General features: G+C 40.8%; 1 protein-coding gene across 1 annotated transcript in view; it reads left to right on the top strand.

The window, feature by feature from the left end:
• Positions 1 to 16530, top strand: part of LOC117529741 (homer protein homolog 1-like) — a 50625-nt gene that overhangs the window by 25310 nt on the left and 8785 nt on the right. The window contains exons 3-5 of the mRNA XM_034192595.1: positions 2374 to 2505; positions 2642 to 2734; positions 13837 to 13979. Of these exons, the coding sequence (XP_034048486.1) occupies positions 2374 to 2505; positions 2642 to 2734; positions 13837 to 13979 (368 nt within the window). The remainder of the gene's footprint in view (positions 1 to 2373; positions 2506 to 2641; positions 2735 to 13836; positions 13980 to 16530) is intronic.

Here is a 16530-nt window from a genome sequence, read left to right as displayed (position 1 = left end):
TGTTCTTCTGAACAATGTCTTGAACGTCCCATTTTCCTCAGGCTTTCAAAGAGAAAAGCATGTTCAACAGGTGCTGGCTTCATCCTTAAATAGGGGACACCTGATTCACACCTGTTTGTTCCACAAAATTGATGAACTCACTGACTGAATGCCACACTACTATTATTGTGAACACCCCCTTTTCTACTTTTTTTACTAATAGCCCAATTTCATTGTCTTAAGAGTGTGCATATCATGAATGCTTGGTCTTGTTGGATTTGTGAGAATCTACTGAATCTACTGGTACCTTGTTTCCCATGTAACAATAAGAAATATACTCAAAACCTGGATTAATCTTTTTAGTCACATAGCACTATTATTCTGAACACTACTGTATGTGCTCGCATTTACTTTATTGAACCAACGGTTGGGCGAATAGCCATTCTGTAAGTTTGTGCACAAGCTCCAGCATACATACATCTGTATTTTCCTCCTAGATGTTTTGGGAAACACTCAACTTTAACAGCATTTCACCTGTCACCTCTTCATGCCTGGACAGCTTCTGTTGCACACTCATCAGTACGTTTACAGTCAGCTGGAGCCACTTGGCAACTCTGCTGCCTGTTGATCAAACATTACAGATACTAACACTCATCTAAACCAGAGAGAGATGCACACGTCTCCTTATCCCGGCACACATTTTTAGATAACGGCCTCCCACCCCAAAGCAGCGTGTAACTGTGATAGTGTAACTGTTTCACTATCATATCGACCCAAATAGAAGTCTAAGGGTTTGCGTTTATTTATTTTCCCTGACAATACATCTGTAAATGAAAGACATTAGAGGGCGGATGCATCTGTGCGTTCTACACGCCACAATATAAATTTATAAGTAAATACACATCTGTGTGACTTCATCAAGAACACACTTTAGATCATTCATCTCTCCTTTCTTTGTTGACATATGCAAAAAATAATGTTTTCAGGCACTGATTTTCTTTAGCTCGATCTTAAAGAAACTACTCCAAAATCTAAATGTGTATCTGAGCAAGTAATATTGCCACCAAGTTTGAAGGAAATCGATCCAGCCATTTTTGAGTTATCGTGTACGTATACACACACACACACACACACGCACACACACACCACTGAAAATAATACTCGTATACTGCTATTGCCGCTTCAGTGACATGTAGGGAAATATGGAGTCATCTTATAATTAATCGTTTACATGTCATACATATACCCAACAGTAGGTAGCAGCAGAAACACATGAAGAGTGTCTCCCTTTTGTACTGCTTTTTGTTAATTTCCACAGCCACTACGAACACACAAGTCATGGGGTAAGGTACAGCTTTTATTCATGGTGCTGAATATTGCTTCTCTGTATTTTTTTTATCAGCATATTTTATTGAACAGTATAAATAATATAGACAAATGTACAAAAACAAACCCCAAAAAATGAGACAAATGAGGGGAGAAAAACCCCACAAAGATGAAGGAAGACCGATCAGTATTTCATGAAAAAAGAAAGAAAAAGAACCAGTGGCACCCCCAAGTACGTTAGGGGCAGGTGGACAAACAGCAAAGCACAACCAAGAGTCACTATGATATGTTATGGGGAGATTTCCCTTGGTGAGCTTCACAAAGTTAAGTAGAGGTTTTCAAAGGTGATGGCACCAATCAGAGGAGCCTCTGAGCCTGTACAGTTTCAAAAGAAACAAGACCTCTTGCAACCAGACTTTAATTGAAGGTGGCACGGGCGACTTCCACAAAAGCAAAGTCCTACAATGAGTGAGGAAAAAAGGTAAAGGCTTCTCTGTGTTTTAAGATCACAATCAGTTTGTGGTTGTGACTGACTACTGCAGCTGGTACGACGCCACTGCTTGACACCCCACACACACACACTCAGAGACTTTATCTTTATAAAGAGAGCAGCAGAATTACACCATGTCTTGTGCTATTTACTTCAACCTTTATCATCCTCACAACTCTGCAGCAGCATTTATGTTACTAACCACAACTCTATAGGGTCTAAGCACCCCACGTTATAGTGCAGAACACTCTGCCCTGTGTAAAATTGTCTGACGTGATTTGTGGAGCCACGATTGGTCACTTTCCGCTGTTTATTATTGTACTGCTGATTTATGCAATCTAACCTCTCTTTCAAACCCCCACTTTAATATTTTCAAGTAAAAGCAATTCCTTTTGGGTGTGGTTGTCTTATAATCAGGGCCATCTTATATTTGGGCCAATCTCATACTTCATTCACCTGTTTAGTAAGATGGGAACAAACTACATTTTTTTTTTTCTCTCATGAGAAATTGTTCTTGGATTATTGTACTTATGAAAATTACAGTTTGCTTTGTGACCCAATCATATTTTTCTGTACAGGCAATTATCAACAGCACCATCACTCCCAACATGACGTTCACAAAGACGTCCCAAAAGTTTGGCCAGTGGGCTGACAGCAGGGCCAACACCGTCTACGGTCTGGGCTTTTCCTCCGAGAGCCACCTGGTGAAGGTGAGAGAACACAAGAGTCTGAAATTCTCAGGAGGCTCATTTTGACAGCACCCTCTGTATGGTCCCCAAAATGGAACGTTACGTTGTTGTACTGTGGCAGAACTGTCTCTGACTCCACTCAGTTCTGTCATTTTAGTTTGCAGATAAATTTGCTGAGTTTAAGGAGGCAGCGCGGCTCGCCAAGGAGAAGTCTCAGGAGAAGATGGAGCTCACCAGCACCCCCTCTCAGGTAAATAACCACGCATTAAATTCTACACCATGTCATCGGTCTACCTGAACGTAAACCTAAATAAATATTTGGCGCGGTGAGATATAGCAGTCAGCATGTCCATCTGCCTGTCCATCCATTTTCACTTTTTAGTGTGATATCTCAAGAACCATTTAACCAGTTTCATTCATATTTAGTATAAGGGTGTACTTGGGTGATCACCGACACTTTTTGCTACTGATTTTTGGGGATTGGGGAGTTATGTCATCTCCTGATGACTCTTTTGTTATCATCACTTAAATCTGACACAAGTAAACTGCAGCTCTGTGTCATTTACTTTACGTCTGCTCCAACATGAATGTGTGACACTGTTTACTTTGTCCATTCTGCATCCAGTGGTGGTATTCTGACTCCTTAAATAAGGTGCAGGTTTTCCTTCCTGATGACGCCAAAATCTCTACATATTTGATCTTTCACAGGATGATGTTACAGCCACTTTATCCACTTATTCCAAATGGCAGGAATCAGAATGCCAGTTTGTAAAACACATGACCATGTGCACAACCTACAATCACTGCAGGGCTGAAATGGGTTTCATACTATTTTAATGGGCACAGTTCAAGTAGTTGTAGGTTTAATTCAGTCCAGATTTATAGTAGTGCTATGTGACTAAAAAGATTAATCCAGGTTTTGAGTATATTTCTTATTGTTACATGGGAAACAAGGTACCAGTAGATTCAGTAGATTCTCACAAATCCAACAAGACCAAGCATTCATGATATGCACACTCTTAAGGCTATGAATTTGGGCTATTAGTAAAAAAAAAAAGTAGAAAAGGGGGTGTTCACAATAATAGTAGTGTGGCATTCAGTCAGTGAGTTCATCAATTTTGTGGAACAAACAGGTGTGAATCAGGTGTCCTCTATTTAAGGATGAAGCCAGCACCTGTTGAACATGCTTTTCTCTTTGAAAGCCTGAGGAAAATGGGACGTTCAAGACATTGTTCAGAAGAACAGCGTAGTTTGATTAAAAAGTTGATTGGAGAGGGGGAAACTTATACACAGGTGCAAAAAATTATAGGCTGTTCATCTACAATGATCTCCAATGCTTTAAAATGGACAAAAAAAAAAAAAAACAGACACATGGAAGAAAACAGAAAACAACCATCAAAATGGATAGAAGAATAACCGGAATGGCAAAGACTCACCCATTGATCAGCTCCAGGATGATCAAAGACAGTCTGGAGTTACCTGTAAGTGCTGTGACAGATAGAAGACGCCTGTGTGAAGCTAATTTATTTGCAAGAATCCCCCGCAAAGTCCCTCTATTAAATAAAAGACGTGCAGAAGAGGTTACAATTTTCCAAAGAACACATCAACTGGCCTAAAGAGAAATGGAGGAATATTTTGTAGACTGATGAGAGTAAAACTGTTCTTTTTGGGTCCAAGGGCCGCAGACAGTTTGTGAGACAATCCCCAAACTCTGAATTCAAGCCACAGTTCACAGTGAAGCATGGTGGTGCAAGTATCATGATATGGGCATGTTTCTCCTACTATGGTGTTGGGCCTATATATTGCATACCAGGTATCATGGATCAGTTTGGATATGTCAAAATACTTGAAGAGGTCATGTTGCCTTATGCTGAAGAGGACATGCCCTTGTAATGGGTGTTTCAACAAGACAGAGACCCCAAGCACACTAGTAAACCAGCAAAATCTTGGTTCCAAACCAGCAAAATTAATGCTTCGCAGATGTGAAGAAATCATGAAAAACTGTGGTTAAACAACTAAATACTAGTTTAGTGATTCACAGGATTGCTAAAAAAAAAAAGCAGTTTGAACATAATAGTTTTTCTACTTTTTTTTTTTACTAATAGCCCAATTTCATAGCCTTAACAGTGTGCATATCATGAATACTTGGTCTTGTTGGATTTGTGAGAATCTACTGAATCTACTGGTACCTTGTTTCCCATGTAACAATAAGAAATATACTCAAAACCTGGATTAATCTTTTTTAGTCACAAAGCACTACTATTATTCTGAACACTACTGTATAAAGTAAAAACTTCAATGATAAGTGCTGATCAGAATTACCAGTATGTGGAATTTTCAGTTGTGTGCTCGTCTTAAACAAGACTGAAGAAGTACTGTAGTGCTTGGTCACAGTTTCAGAGGTTGGTACTTGTACTGCCTGCTGGGCGGACGCAGTGCAGTCATAATTTTGGTCGTCTTAACTGTGGATAAGTGGCTAAACCTAACGGGGTTTTGGCTTCTTCTGCCCCTTTTCCACTACCTAATAATTCTTTCTCAGGCTGCCGCTGTAAAAAGGAACGTGAGATCAGTCGACAAACCCGTGAAGAAGAAGGTAAAGTCAAACTGGAAAGATCCCACGTCTCCAGTCTGATGCCCCCCCCCCACCCCCCCAGTGTTGCGTAACCCATTTCCTGCCCGCTTACACTCCTATATTCACCCCGACAGCAAAGCTTCACGAAGGACGGGAGAATGTGAACACAAGAACTGCATCAGCAGATGTTTCCTTAACAATAAAATGTATTGGGTTTTTTTTTACGTTTTAATTTTATTTTTGAGAACCCTGTGATCACTGTTGAGTACCGTTATTTGTCATCTCAGTGTGATTTGTCACCAATTACACATCGTGTCTGTGAGTTTTCATTGCCAGCCTCTTGTGAAATCCCCTCCAATGTCCCTGTAGTGCTCTCAAAAAGTAAGTCAGCTGTAATTAGTCACGCTCTGTTCAGCTGGTTGTGACAGCGGCTGATGAATAAATGAAGGCACACGTCATCTTCAGCACAAACGTTTCAGTCATTTGAAATGACAAGTCGGAAATTGTGTGCTGTGGATTACCGTGTGCAGAAGTGTTGACCTCCACAGTGTAGTGTGCATTATTCTCATCGGAAAGGCCTCTGAAGTCTATTCCAGCCTAAACAAACAAAAAGCACTTTGAATCGGAGATTAGAAGAACTAAGAACATTTTTTTAAACTTTAAGTAGATGAACAATGACATAATTTTGTTTCTGTTCACCTCTCCAATGGAGGTGAAATGAGAAACAAGATGATCTTGTTGTACAGAATTTCATCTTAAATTCAAGGTGTTTCACAAAAATATCCCATGAACCATTTTAAGTCCCTTTCACACCAGGCCTCCATAGAGTTGCAATGTGCTGCGTATCTATTAAAGCAGGTATGGCTGCGTATGTTACGCGCAGTGGGGAAGCCTTGTTCCACCTCTTCTTCTTCCGTGGTTTTGAAGCTTCGCTGCCAGCAAAGTTCAGCAGAGTCCAGCAGGATGAATAAAATCTAGCAGTGCAGGTATGTACTGATTAAAAAAAAAACCTAAAAGGATTCATCGCTGGACTGATGTAGAGTAGCGTACAATTGCGGAGGCATGGTGTACAGTAGCACCTTGTTACGTAGACTTACATACAGTCCCTCGTTTATCGCGGGAGTTACGTTCTAAAAATAACCTGCAATAGGTGAAATCCGCGAAGTAGTAAACGTTATTTTTTTTACAATTATTATAGACGTTTTAAGGCTGTAAAACTCCTCACTACACACTTTATACACTTTTCTCAAACATTTTCTCCCGTGTGTAAACACTCTCAAAGTTCAAACCTTAGTAGAAAAATAAGACCAACCTGTTTTCAGGCCCAAACGTTTGAGAAATAAAAATAGAACGTTTTCCTATAAATAATTATGATGGCTTTTAGAACTAACAAATTTAATTTTAACGCATAAGAAATTATTAATAGTGACTGACCAGTATTTCACAGTTCCTCTGATCGCGCCTCTTCATCCTGGCACCGCTCCGCTGTCGCGTCTTTTTCCACTGAATGGCACCTCGGTGCAGGTGTCTTTTTCCGAGTGAAGAACACAGTTATGGGTAGTTGTTGGAGCTCTTTTTTCTTCTGGGCGAGAAGACTCTTATAAACAGACACGCAGAACACAATGCGCTGTTTAAAAAAAAAAAAAAAAAAGTATGCAAAATCTGACAAAAAAATCCGAAAAACTGCGAGGCCGCAAAAGGTGAAGCACGTTATAGCGAGGGACCACTATACGCTCTACGCCAAATGTCCACGAAAAAATTAAACATTTTTATGTTTTTGCGTCCATTTCACGGACCCCTTTGCCTCCCTTAGCGTATCGCCACATAGGGCTGCATAAGCTCGGCATAGTCGGTACGCAGCATTACACAACTCTGCATTGGCCCGGTGTGAAAGGGCCTTTAGGAATGACAGCCCTTTTTATTCACAGTCCCTCCATTTTCAGAGGCCACACTAACTGAACAAACTGTTGCTAATACAAATCATTACTTTTACAGCTGGCTTTCTTGAGATAACTCGGTGGATGGATACATGAACATCTCCGGGTCACTGAATATGTCTAGGCCATAATTTACATTGTATAGCTGCGGGAAATTCCCATAAAATCCCTGGAAGACTGTCTTCTATCAGTGAGAAGTTGGATGTCCAGTAACTTCCTACTTTTAAACTCTGATAAGACTGAAATGATGGTTCTTGGTCCAGCGAGACATCGGCATCAATTTGACCAGCTGGTGCACAGCCTGGGTTCGTGTGTCATACATCACACTGACAAAGTGAGGAACCTTGGGGTAATTTTTGATCCCATGTTGTCTTTTGACCTCCACATCAGGGATGTTACTAGGGCTGCTTTTTTCCATCTGGGAAATATAGCGAGGATCCGCCCCATCCTGTCCATGGCTGATGCTGAGACACTGATTCATGCTTTGGTTTCTTCTAGACTAGATTATTGTAATGTTCTATTTTCAGGGTTACCACAGTCCAGCATTAGGGGTCTTCAGCTAGTTCAGAACGCTGCCTCTAGACCTCTGACACGTAGCAGAACGTCTGAACATATCACACCCATTTTGGCATCTTTGCACTGGCTCCCTGTCTCTGAGAGCAGATTTTAAGGTTTTGTTATTGACTTATAAGGTTGTTCATGGACTTGCGCCATCTCATCTGGCTGATCTGGTGGAATTCTACGTGCCGGCCCAGGCTTTGCGGTCGCAGGATGCGGGACTTCTCTGTGTTCCCAGGGTGAAGAAGAAGTCAGCAGGTCAAAGAGCCTTTTCATATTGTGCACCCACCCTGTGGAACAGTCTTCCTGCGACCGTGAGGCAATTGGAGTCCGTGGACATTTTTAAGTCAAGACTCAAAACTTATTTTTATTCTCTTTCTTATGAATAGTTTTTATTTTTATTTGTTTTATTCTTTTACTTCTGTTTTTATTGCTTGCCTCTACTGGTGGTTGGCTCTTACTGCGGTATTGTATCACTTCCTGTTCCGGAGCACAGCGGTGTTTTGCTGTATCTGTTAAATCTGCGCAGTTAGATTGATCTAGTTACCTAGATAACGATTTGTTTCACAGTGTAATCTTCACGTGCCTTAACTAAAGCACTCCCTCTGCTGAATCACCTCTAAATTATTTACACATTATTCACTTTGCGTGTTTTTAGGAATCCGCTAGCTTAGCGCAGCTACTAGCTCTTAGCCGGTTTAGCATGGCGGCTTCTCCTGTCTCTCCCGCACTTTTCTGCTCTGGGTGTGAAATGTTTAGTTATTCCTCGGCCTCCTTTAGCAGTAATGGTACTTGTAATAAGTGTAGCTTATTCGTAGCTTTGGAGGCCAGGCTGGGTGAATTGGAGACTCGGCTCCGCACCGTGGAAAATTCTACAGCTAGCCAGGCCCCTGTAGTCGGTGCGGACCAAGGTAGCTTAGCCGCCGTTAGTTTCCCTCTGGCAGATCCCGAGCAGCCGGGAAAACAGGCCGACTGGGTGACTGTGAGGAGGAAGCATAGTCCTAAACAGAAGCCCCGTGTACACCGCCAACCCGTTCACATCTCTAACTGTTTTTCCCCACTCGGCGACACACCCGGCGAGGATCAAACTCTGGTTATTGGCGACTCTGTTTTGAGAAATGTGAAGTTGGCGACACCAGCAACCATAGTCAATTGTCTTCCGGGGGCCAGAGCAGGCGACATTGAAGGAAATTTGAAACTGCTGGCTAAGGCTAAGCATAAATTTGGTAAGATTGTAATTCACGTCGGCAGTAATGACACCCGGTTACGCCAATCAGAGGTCACTAAAATTAACATTGAATCGGTGTGTAACTTTGCAAAAACAATGTCGGACTCTGTAGTTTTCTCTGGGCCCCTCCCCAATCGGACCGGGAGTGACATGTTTAGCCGCATGTTCTCCTTGAATTGCTGGCTGTCTGAGTGGTGTCCAAAAAATGAGGTGGGCTTCATAGATAATTGGCAAAGCTGGGGAAAACCTGGTCTTGTTAGGAGAGACGGCATCCATCCCACTTTGGATGGAGCAGCTCTCATTTCTAGAAATCTGGCCAATTTTCTTAAATCCTCCAAACCGTGACTATCCAGGGTTGGGACCAGGAAGCAGAGTTGTAGTCTTACACACCTCTCTGCAGCTTCTCTCCCCCTGCCATCCCCTCATTACCCCATCCCCGTAGAGACGATGCCTGCTCCCAGACCACCAATAACCAGCAAAAATCTATTTAAGCATAAAAATTCAAAAAGAAAAAATAATATAGCACCTTCAACTGCACCACAGACTAAAACAGTTAAATGTGGTCTATTAAACATTAGGTCTCTCTCTTCTAAGTCCCTGTTAGTAAATGATATAATAATGGGTCAACATATTGATTTATTCTGCCTTACAGAACCCTGGTTACAGCAGGATGAATATGTTAGTTTAAATGAGTCAACACCCCCGAGTCACACTAACTGCCAGAATGCTCGTAGCACGGGCCGAGGCGGAGGATTAGCAGCAATCTTCCATTCCAGCTTATTAATTAATCAAAAACCCAGACGGAGCTTTAATTCATTTGAAAGCTTGACCCTTAGTCTTGTCCATCCAAATTGGAAGTCCTAAAAACCAGTTTTATTTGTTATTATCTATCGTCCACCTGGTCGTTACTGTGAGTTTCTCTGTGAATTTTCAGACCTTTTGTCTGACTTAGTGCTTAGCTCAGATAAGATAATTATAGTGGGCGATTTTAACATCCACACAGATGCTGAGAATGACAGCCTCAACACTGCATTTAATCTATTATTAGACTCAATTGGCTTTGCTCAAAATGTAAATGAGTCCACCCACCACTTTAATCATATCATAGATCTTGTTCTGACTTATGGTATGGAAATTGAAGACTTAACAGTATTCCCTGAAAACTCCCTTCTGTCTGATCATTTCCTAATAACATTTACATTTACTCTGATGGACTACCCAGCAGTGGGGAATAAGTTTCATTACACTAGAAGTCTTTCAGAAAGCGCTGTAACTAGGTTTAAGGATATGATTCCTTCTTTATGTTCTCTAATGCCATATACCAACACAGTGCAGAGTAGCTACCTAAACTCTGTAAGTGAGATAGAGTATCTCGTCAATAGTTTTACATCCTCATTGAAGACAACTTTGGATGCTGTAGCTCCTCTGAAAAAGAGAGCCTTAAATCAGAAGTGCCTGACTCCGTGGTATAACTCACAAACTCGCAGCTTAAAGCAGATAACCCGTAAGTTGGAGAGGAAATGGCGTCTCACTAATTTAGAAGATCTTCACTTAGCCTGGAAAAAGAGTCTGTTGCTCTATAAAAAGCCCTCCGTAAAGCTAGGACATCTTACTACTCATCACTAATTGAAGAAAATAAGAACAACCCCAGGTTTCTTTTCAGCACTGTAGCCAGGCTGACAAAGAGTCAGAGCTCTACTGAGCTGAGTATTCCTTTAACTAGTAATGACTTCATGACTTTCTTTGCTAACAAAATTTTAACTATTAGAGAAAAAATTACTCATAACCATCCCAAAGACGTATCGTTAGACTCTTTTCTCAGATTGTTCTGTCTGAGTTATTTTCATTAGTTACTTCATCCAAACCATCAACATGTCTATTAGACCCCATTCCTACCAGGCTGCTCAAGGAAGCCCTACCATTATTTAATGCTTCGATCTTAAATATGATCAATCTATCTTTATTAGTTGGCTATGTACCACAGGCTTTTAAGGTGGCAGTAATTAAACCATTACTTAAAAAGCCATCACTTGACCCAGCTATCTTAGCTAATTATAGACCAATCTCCAACCTTCCTTTTCTCTCAGAAATTCTTGAAAGGGTAGTTGTAAAACAGCTAACTGATCATCTGCAGAGGAATAGTCTATTTGAAGAGTTTCAGTCAGGTTTTAGAATTCATCATAGTACAGAAACAGCATTAGTGAAGGTTACAAATGATCTTCTTATGGCCTCAGACAGTGGACTCATCTCTGTGCTTGTTCTGTTAGACCTCAGTGCTGCTTTTGATACTGTTGATCATAAAATTTTATTACAGAGATTAGAGCATGCCATAGGTATTAAAGGCACTGCACTGCGGTGGTTTGAATCATATTTATCTAATAGATTACAATTTGTTCATGTAAATGGGGAATCTTCTTCACAGACTAAGGTTAATTATGGAGTTCCACAAGGTTCTGTGCTGGGACCAATTTTATTCACTTTATACGTGCTTCCCTTAGGCAGTATTATTAGACGGCATTGCTTAAATTTTCATTGTTACGCAGATGATACCCAGCTTTATCTATCCATGAAGCCAGAGGACACACACCAATTAGCTAAACTGCAGGATTGTCTTACAGACATAAAGACATGGATGACCTCTAATTTCCTGCTTTTAAACTCAGATAAAACTGAAGTTATTGTACTTGTCCCCACAAATCTTAGAAACATGGTGTCTAACCAGATCCTTACTCTGGATGGCATTACCCTGACCTCTAGTAATACTGTGAGAAATCTTGGAGTCATTTTTGATCAGGATATGTCATTCAAAGCGCATATTAAACAAATATGTAGGACTGCTTTTTTGCATTTACGCAATATCTCTAAAATTAGAAAGGTCTTGTCTCAGAGTGATGCTGAAAAACTAATTCATGCATTTATTTCCTCTAGGCTGGACTATTGTAATTCATTATCATCAAGTTGTCCTACAAGTTCCCTGAAAAGCCTTCAGTTAATTCAAAATGCTGCAGCCAGAGTACTAACGGGGACTAGAAGGAGAGAGCATATCTCACCCATATTGGTCTCTCTTCATTGGCTTCCTGTTAATTCTAGAATAGAATTTAAAATTCTTCTTCTTACTTTTAAGGTTTTGAATAATCAGGTCCCATCTTATCTTAGGGACCTCGTAGTACCATATCACCCCAATAGAGCGCTTCGCTCTCAGACTGCAGGCTTACTTGTAGTTCCTAGGGTTTGTAAGAGTAGAATGGGAGGCAGAGCCTTCAGCTTTCAGGCTCCTCTCCTGTGGAACCAGCTCCCAATTCAGATCAGGGAGACAGACACCCTCTCTACTTTTAAGATTAGGCTTAAAACTTTCCTTTTTGCTAAGGCTTATAGTTAGGGCTGGATCAGGTGACCCTGAACCATCCCTTAGTTATGCTGCTATAGACTTAGAGTGCTGGGGGGTTCCCATGATGCACTGAGTGTTTCTTTCTCTTTTTGCTCTGTATGCACCACTCTGCATTTAATCATTAGTGATCGATCTCTGCTCCCCTCCACAGCATGTCTTTTTCCTGGTTCTCTCCCTCAACCCCAACCAGTCCCAGCAGAAGACTGCCCCTCCCTGAGCCTGGTTCTGCTGGAGGTTTCTTCCTGTTAAAAGGGAGTTTTTCCTTCCCACTGTAGCCAAGTGCTTGCTCACAGGGGGTCGTTTTGACCGTTGGGGTTTTACGTAATTATTGTATGGCCTTGCCTTACAATATAAAGCGCCTTGGGGCAACTGTTTGTTGTGATTTGGCGCTATATAAATAAAATTGAATTGAATTTATGTATTTGAATCTTTTTTATTCATTTTTAATTATTTATTAAATTTTATTTTGACTTGTTTTATGTAAGGCTCCTTGAGCTGGCTTTTGCTGTGATTTGGCGCATTATAAGCTAATTAAATTAAATATAGCGAGTAGCTCAGTGGGATTAAGAGGTGGCTTGCTAATATGTAGACATGGGTTTGATTCCCAGTCACGCTACCTGTCTGTGTCCTTGGACAAAACATTGTCTCAGTCCACTCAGCTGTAAACAGGAAGTAACCTGTACTGGACTGGTGTCTTGTCCATTGGGAGGCGTAGTCTTTCATCCACTTCACGCTATGGAATCCAGGGGTACACACCCATTCTAATGAGCCTCCGGGCCTATACAGGATTTATTTGTTCTGCTTCATTTCCTTGAACTGTGAAGAAATACAAACACTATGATAGATGTTATTAAACTATCTGGAATATAAACAATTCTAGCAACTTTGAAAGTTACAGGTGTATGTGGCTGTGATTGGAGAAACTTGGGCTTCAGCGTCATCTGTCACAGAATCACAGTGGAGTAAAACAGGGAAGGATTTTCCCAAAAACAATATCTGAAATTTTGGTAACATTTTACCAGAAGGCACATGGGAGACTTAAGTCCAAGTATGAAAGTCCTCCCCTGTGCCACTATACACCATGAAGCTGCGAACTTTGATGTAACAGACAAACTTCAGTTTCTCTAATTACATCCTCAAAAGCCTGTAACGCCTTCATCATTATGGGTGTGTGTCTTGGTGGCTTCCATCATTGGTCTTCTTTGCACAGTCAATTTTTGAAAACAGTTTACTTCAGACATATTTACCATACAGTACCACATTCTTTTTATATTTCTTCATGAATGATGTAAAAGAAGTCCAAGACGCATTCGGTGTCTCTGAAATGTTTATGTATCTGTCCCCTGACACATTTTATCAGTAATCTTTTGTCCAATTATTTATGGTCTGTGAAAATGGATTCGATGCCGATTAAAATGACTTTAATTCCTTAATGGTTCATGTGATATTTCTGGTAATACCCTGGAATTAAAGTTGAACATCTTCACATCTTGACCCTTTGATTTTAACTCCATTGTGATGGTGCACGGAGGCAAAATTATAAAATTGTCACTGTCCAAATACTTACAAACTCAACTGTCTAACAAAGTGTGACAAAACATAATGGACATTTTTGAAAATAGTTTTTTTTTTTTTTTTTTTTTTTTTGTCATGGATGTGTGAAAACCAGGAGTCTGCCCCAGGTGATCTGCAGTCACCTTTGACCCCGGAGAGTATCAACGGTACAGATGATGAGAGAGTCACCCCGGACGTGCCTCAGCACATTGAAGCCAGAGCAGAGCCGTTGCAGAACGCGCTGCCCTTCTCGTACAGGTAAATGGATGTCACTTAATCCTGAAGTGTCTGTCCCAAGGCCAACATGTTTAGTAGTTAACACATCTCGATCTTATGATGATCACAGTCAGGATTACTGAGCAAGCGTTGGTTGTCACAAAGCGAGTCTCTGGAATGCTGATTTAAAATGAAACTGGCACAGTGCAGCACGGAGCGCTACAGCACGTGCTGCTTATGTCGATTCTCTCATTCATTATTGATCTGGTCTCCAGACCCCCTGAACAGCGTTACAGCATTAAACCAAAGCACTCAGCACATGTCCTGTTAATTATAAACTAACCAAGTGGAGACGGTTTGTGCGTTACTTCATCCGGTTCACTCAACATAAAAGCCAAACGGTGTCGGGGTCACTGCAGAAACTTGGAACCGTGTATTAAATTTTTTTGGTTATGTCCCGAAGGGTTCAGTAGCGTTCTTGTGTTACAGCAAGTTGGTTTTACAAAACATTTTGGAAGATTTAAATTTAATTGGGGGTCAAGGTGATTTTGTTTGTGATCGTCAGATAATGGTGCAGCGTGTGCGTCTGCTGCTTTATTTGCTGCTGCAGTGGGTGTTCATGGACCGGTGTTAGAATTTAACACCGGTCTGACGTGCTGAGGAGACTTCAGGCTTTGGGTCAGATGGGTCAAATGAAATTTTTTTATTTAACTGGTCTGGTTGTCTAGTAGAAAAAAAAAAATACAAAAAAAACAACAGCTTACATACATAGATGAATGCAGGCACAGCGTTCTGTCACCAAATCCCCACGATTCATTTGTTTCCTTAAAGCCCAGGTCATATTAAGCTATTTAAGCGGTGGGAAGCAGCAGTGTAATATGCAGGTGCAAAGCATTTGGATTTACCATGTTCATTAGGAATGGATGTGTTATAGTCCGAACATAAATTCACCCAGTCACAGTGGTGCCTGTACTTCCATTTAAACCGTTGTGCACCTCGTGCACAGTGCATTTGAAAAAGCAAATGCAAGTCAAAGGACCTATGGCGTGTAAAGGATTGGTGCCGACCTGTCAGAGCGCACAGTGGCTGCTGGATTCCAACAGTCCCTCAGGTGAAGCTGTGATGCTGTCTGGTGAGATTTTGTATTTATTGATAACTGTTTACTTTTATTCATTTTTCAATGCTGCCTGTGTCTGAGCAGAATATTGGTGTGGGATAGTTATTTATTTTTATTACATCACAAGCTTTGCTTTATTTTGCAACCAACTTATTTTATTTTGTAAAGACAATGAGCTGAAATGCACATCAGTGAGGTGCAACAGTTTTGAACATGGATGCATGTTATTTTTTGTCATTAGTCGTGTTAGGGCTGCAAGGTATTGTAAAAAAAAAATTGACATTGCATTTTTTTTTCTTTTGCCCTTAGCAATATATATATTGCAATTGTTTGTTTCCTGAAATATCTCTGTGCACATGAATCTACTTGAAAATGCTGTAATACATATGTCAGGCCTGTATATGGCGCTGTAATGCATTCATAAAAAATGGAGAAGACTGGAGTGTGTGCATAACCAGTGTCAGGAGCTAATCAGTGTAGCAGCAGAGGGCTACAATGTTTCAAAGCAGCAAGCTGAATAAATACCCTTTAAATTTGTTCTGTTTCGCCCTTTCAGCCAAATTCATCACAGCCCGTGGAAAACTGTTATCCACAGAAGAATCCCTTGTTTTGGTAGATGTCATTTGGGAATACTTTAATTTCTTATCGTAGAAATTGCCTGTGAATAAACAGCAGTGCTCCAGGTGCATGACTCAGCCTGAGTTGAAGAAAAAGAACTTATTTTAAAAGCTGAAAGTCCTTTCTGCAGTTATTTTATTAGAACTAGACTCTTTCATTGTCATTCAGTAAGAAACAATACAGGTGCTGTCACAGAACGGAATATTGATGCACTGCTCAAATAGATAAAAACGCTGTATAAAGTATAGAATACTAGTCCAAGGTGTGTGATAGTTATAAATAGGTTTAAAAATAAAAAGCTATCGCTAACTGTCTCTGTAACTGTTAATATACAACATACAATAAATAAATAAAAGATACGGGATATTGCACATATGAAGATGCTACAAGGACAAAGTTGCTACAGTGTCTTCTATATCCTACATTCTATATTGCACAGTTCTTTCTATTGATTTGTATTTAACTATCTTACGGCGGTTGGGTAAAAGCTGTCCCTGAATCTCCATGTTTTGCAACTCAGGCTACGGTACCATCTACCTGAGGGTAGGAGAGAAACAGATTGTTGAAGGGATGTGAAGTGTCCCTGATTATCCTTCTTGCCCTGGACAAGCTGCTATTCTGCCATTTCACCAATGGTTGGCAGCCTGGCCCTAATAATCTTCTCTGCTGCCCTCATGACCCTCCCCAGTGCCTTCCTGTCTGCAAGGCTGCTACTTTCATGCCACAGAGAGATACTACTGGTTTGTACACTCTGTATTGTTCCTCTGTAGAAGGTGACGACAGATGGGCACTCTTTAACCTGCGGAGAAACTGCAGGCGCTGGTTGGCCTTTTTAACCAGAGAGAATATGTGCAGAGT

Source organism: Thalassophryne amazonica, chromosome 17, assembly GCF_902500255.1.
Source record: "Thalassophryne amazonica chromosome 17, fThaAma1.1, whole genome shotgun sequence".
NCBI classification, from domain to species: domain Eukaryota; kingdom Metazoa; phylum Chordata; class Actinopteri; order Batrachoidiformes; family Batrachoididae; genus Thalassophryne; species Thalassophryne amazonica.
This window is presented reverse-complemented; position numbering and strand designations above follow the sequence as displayed.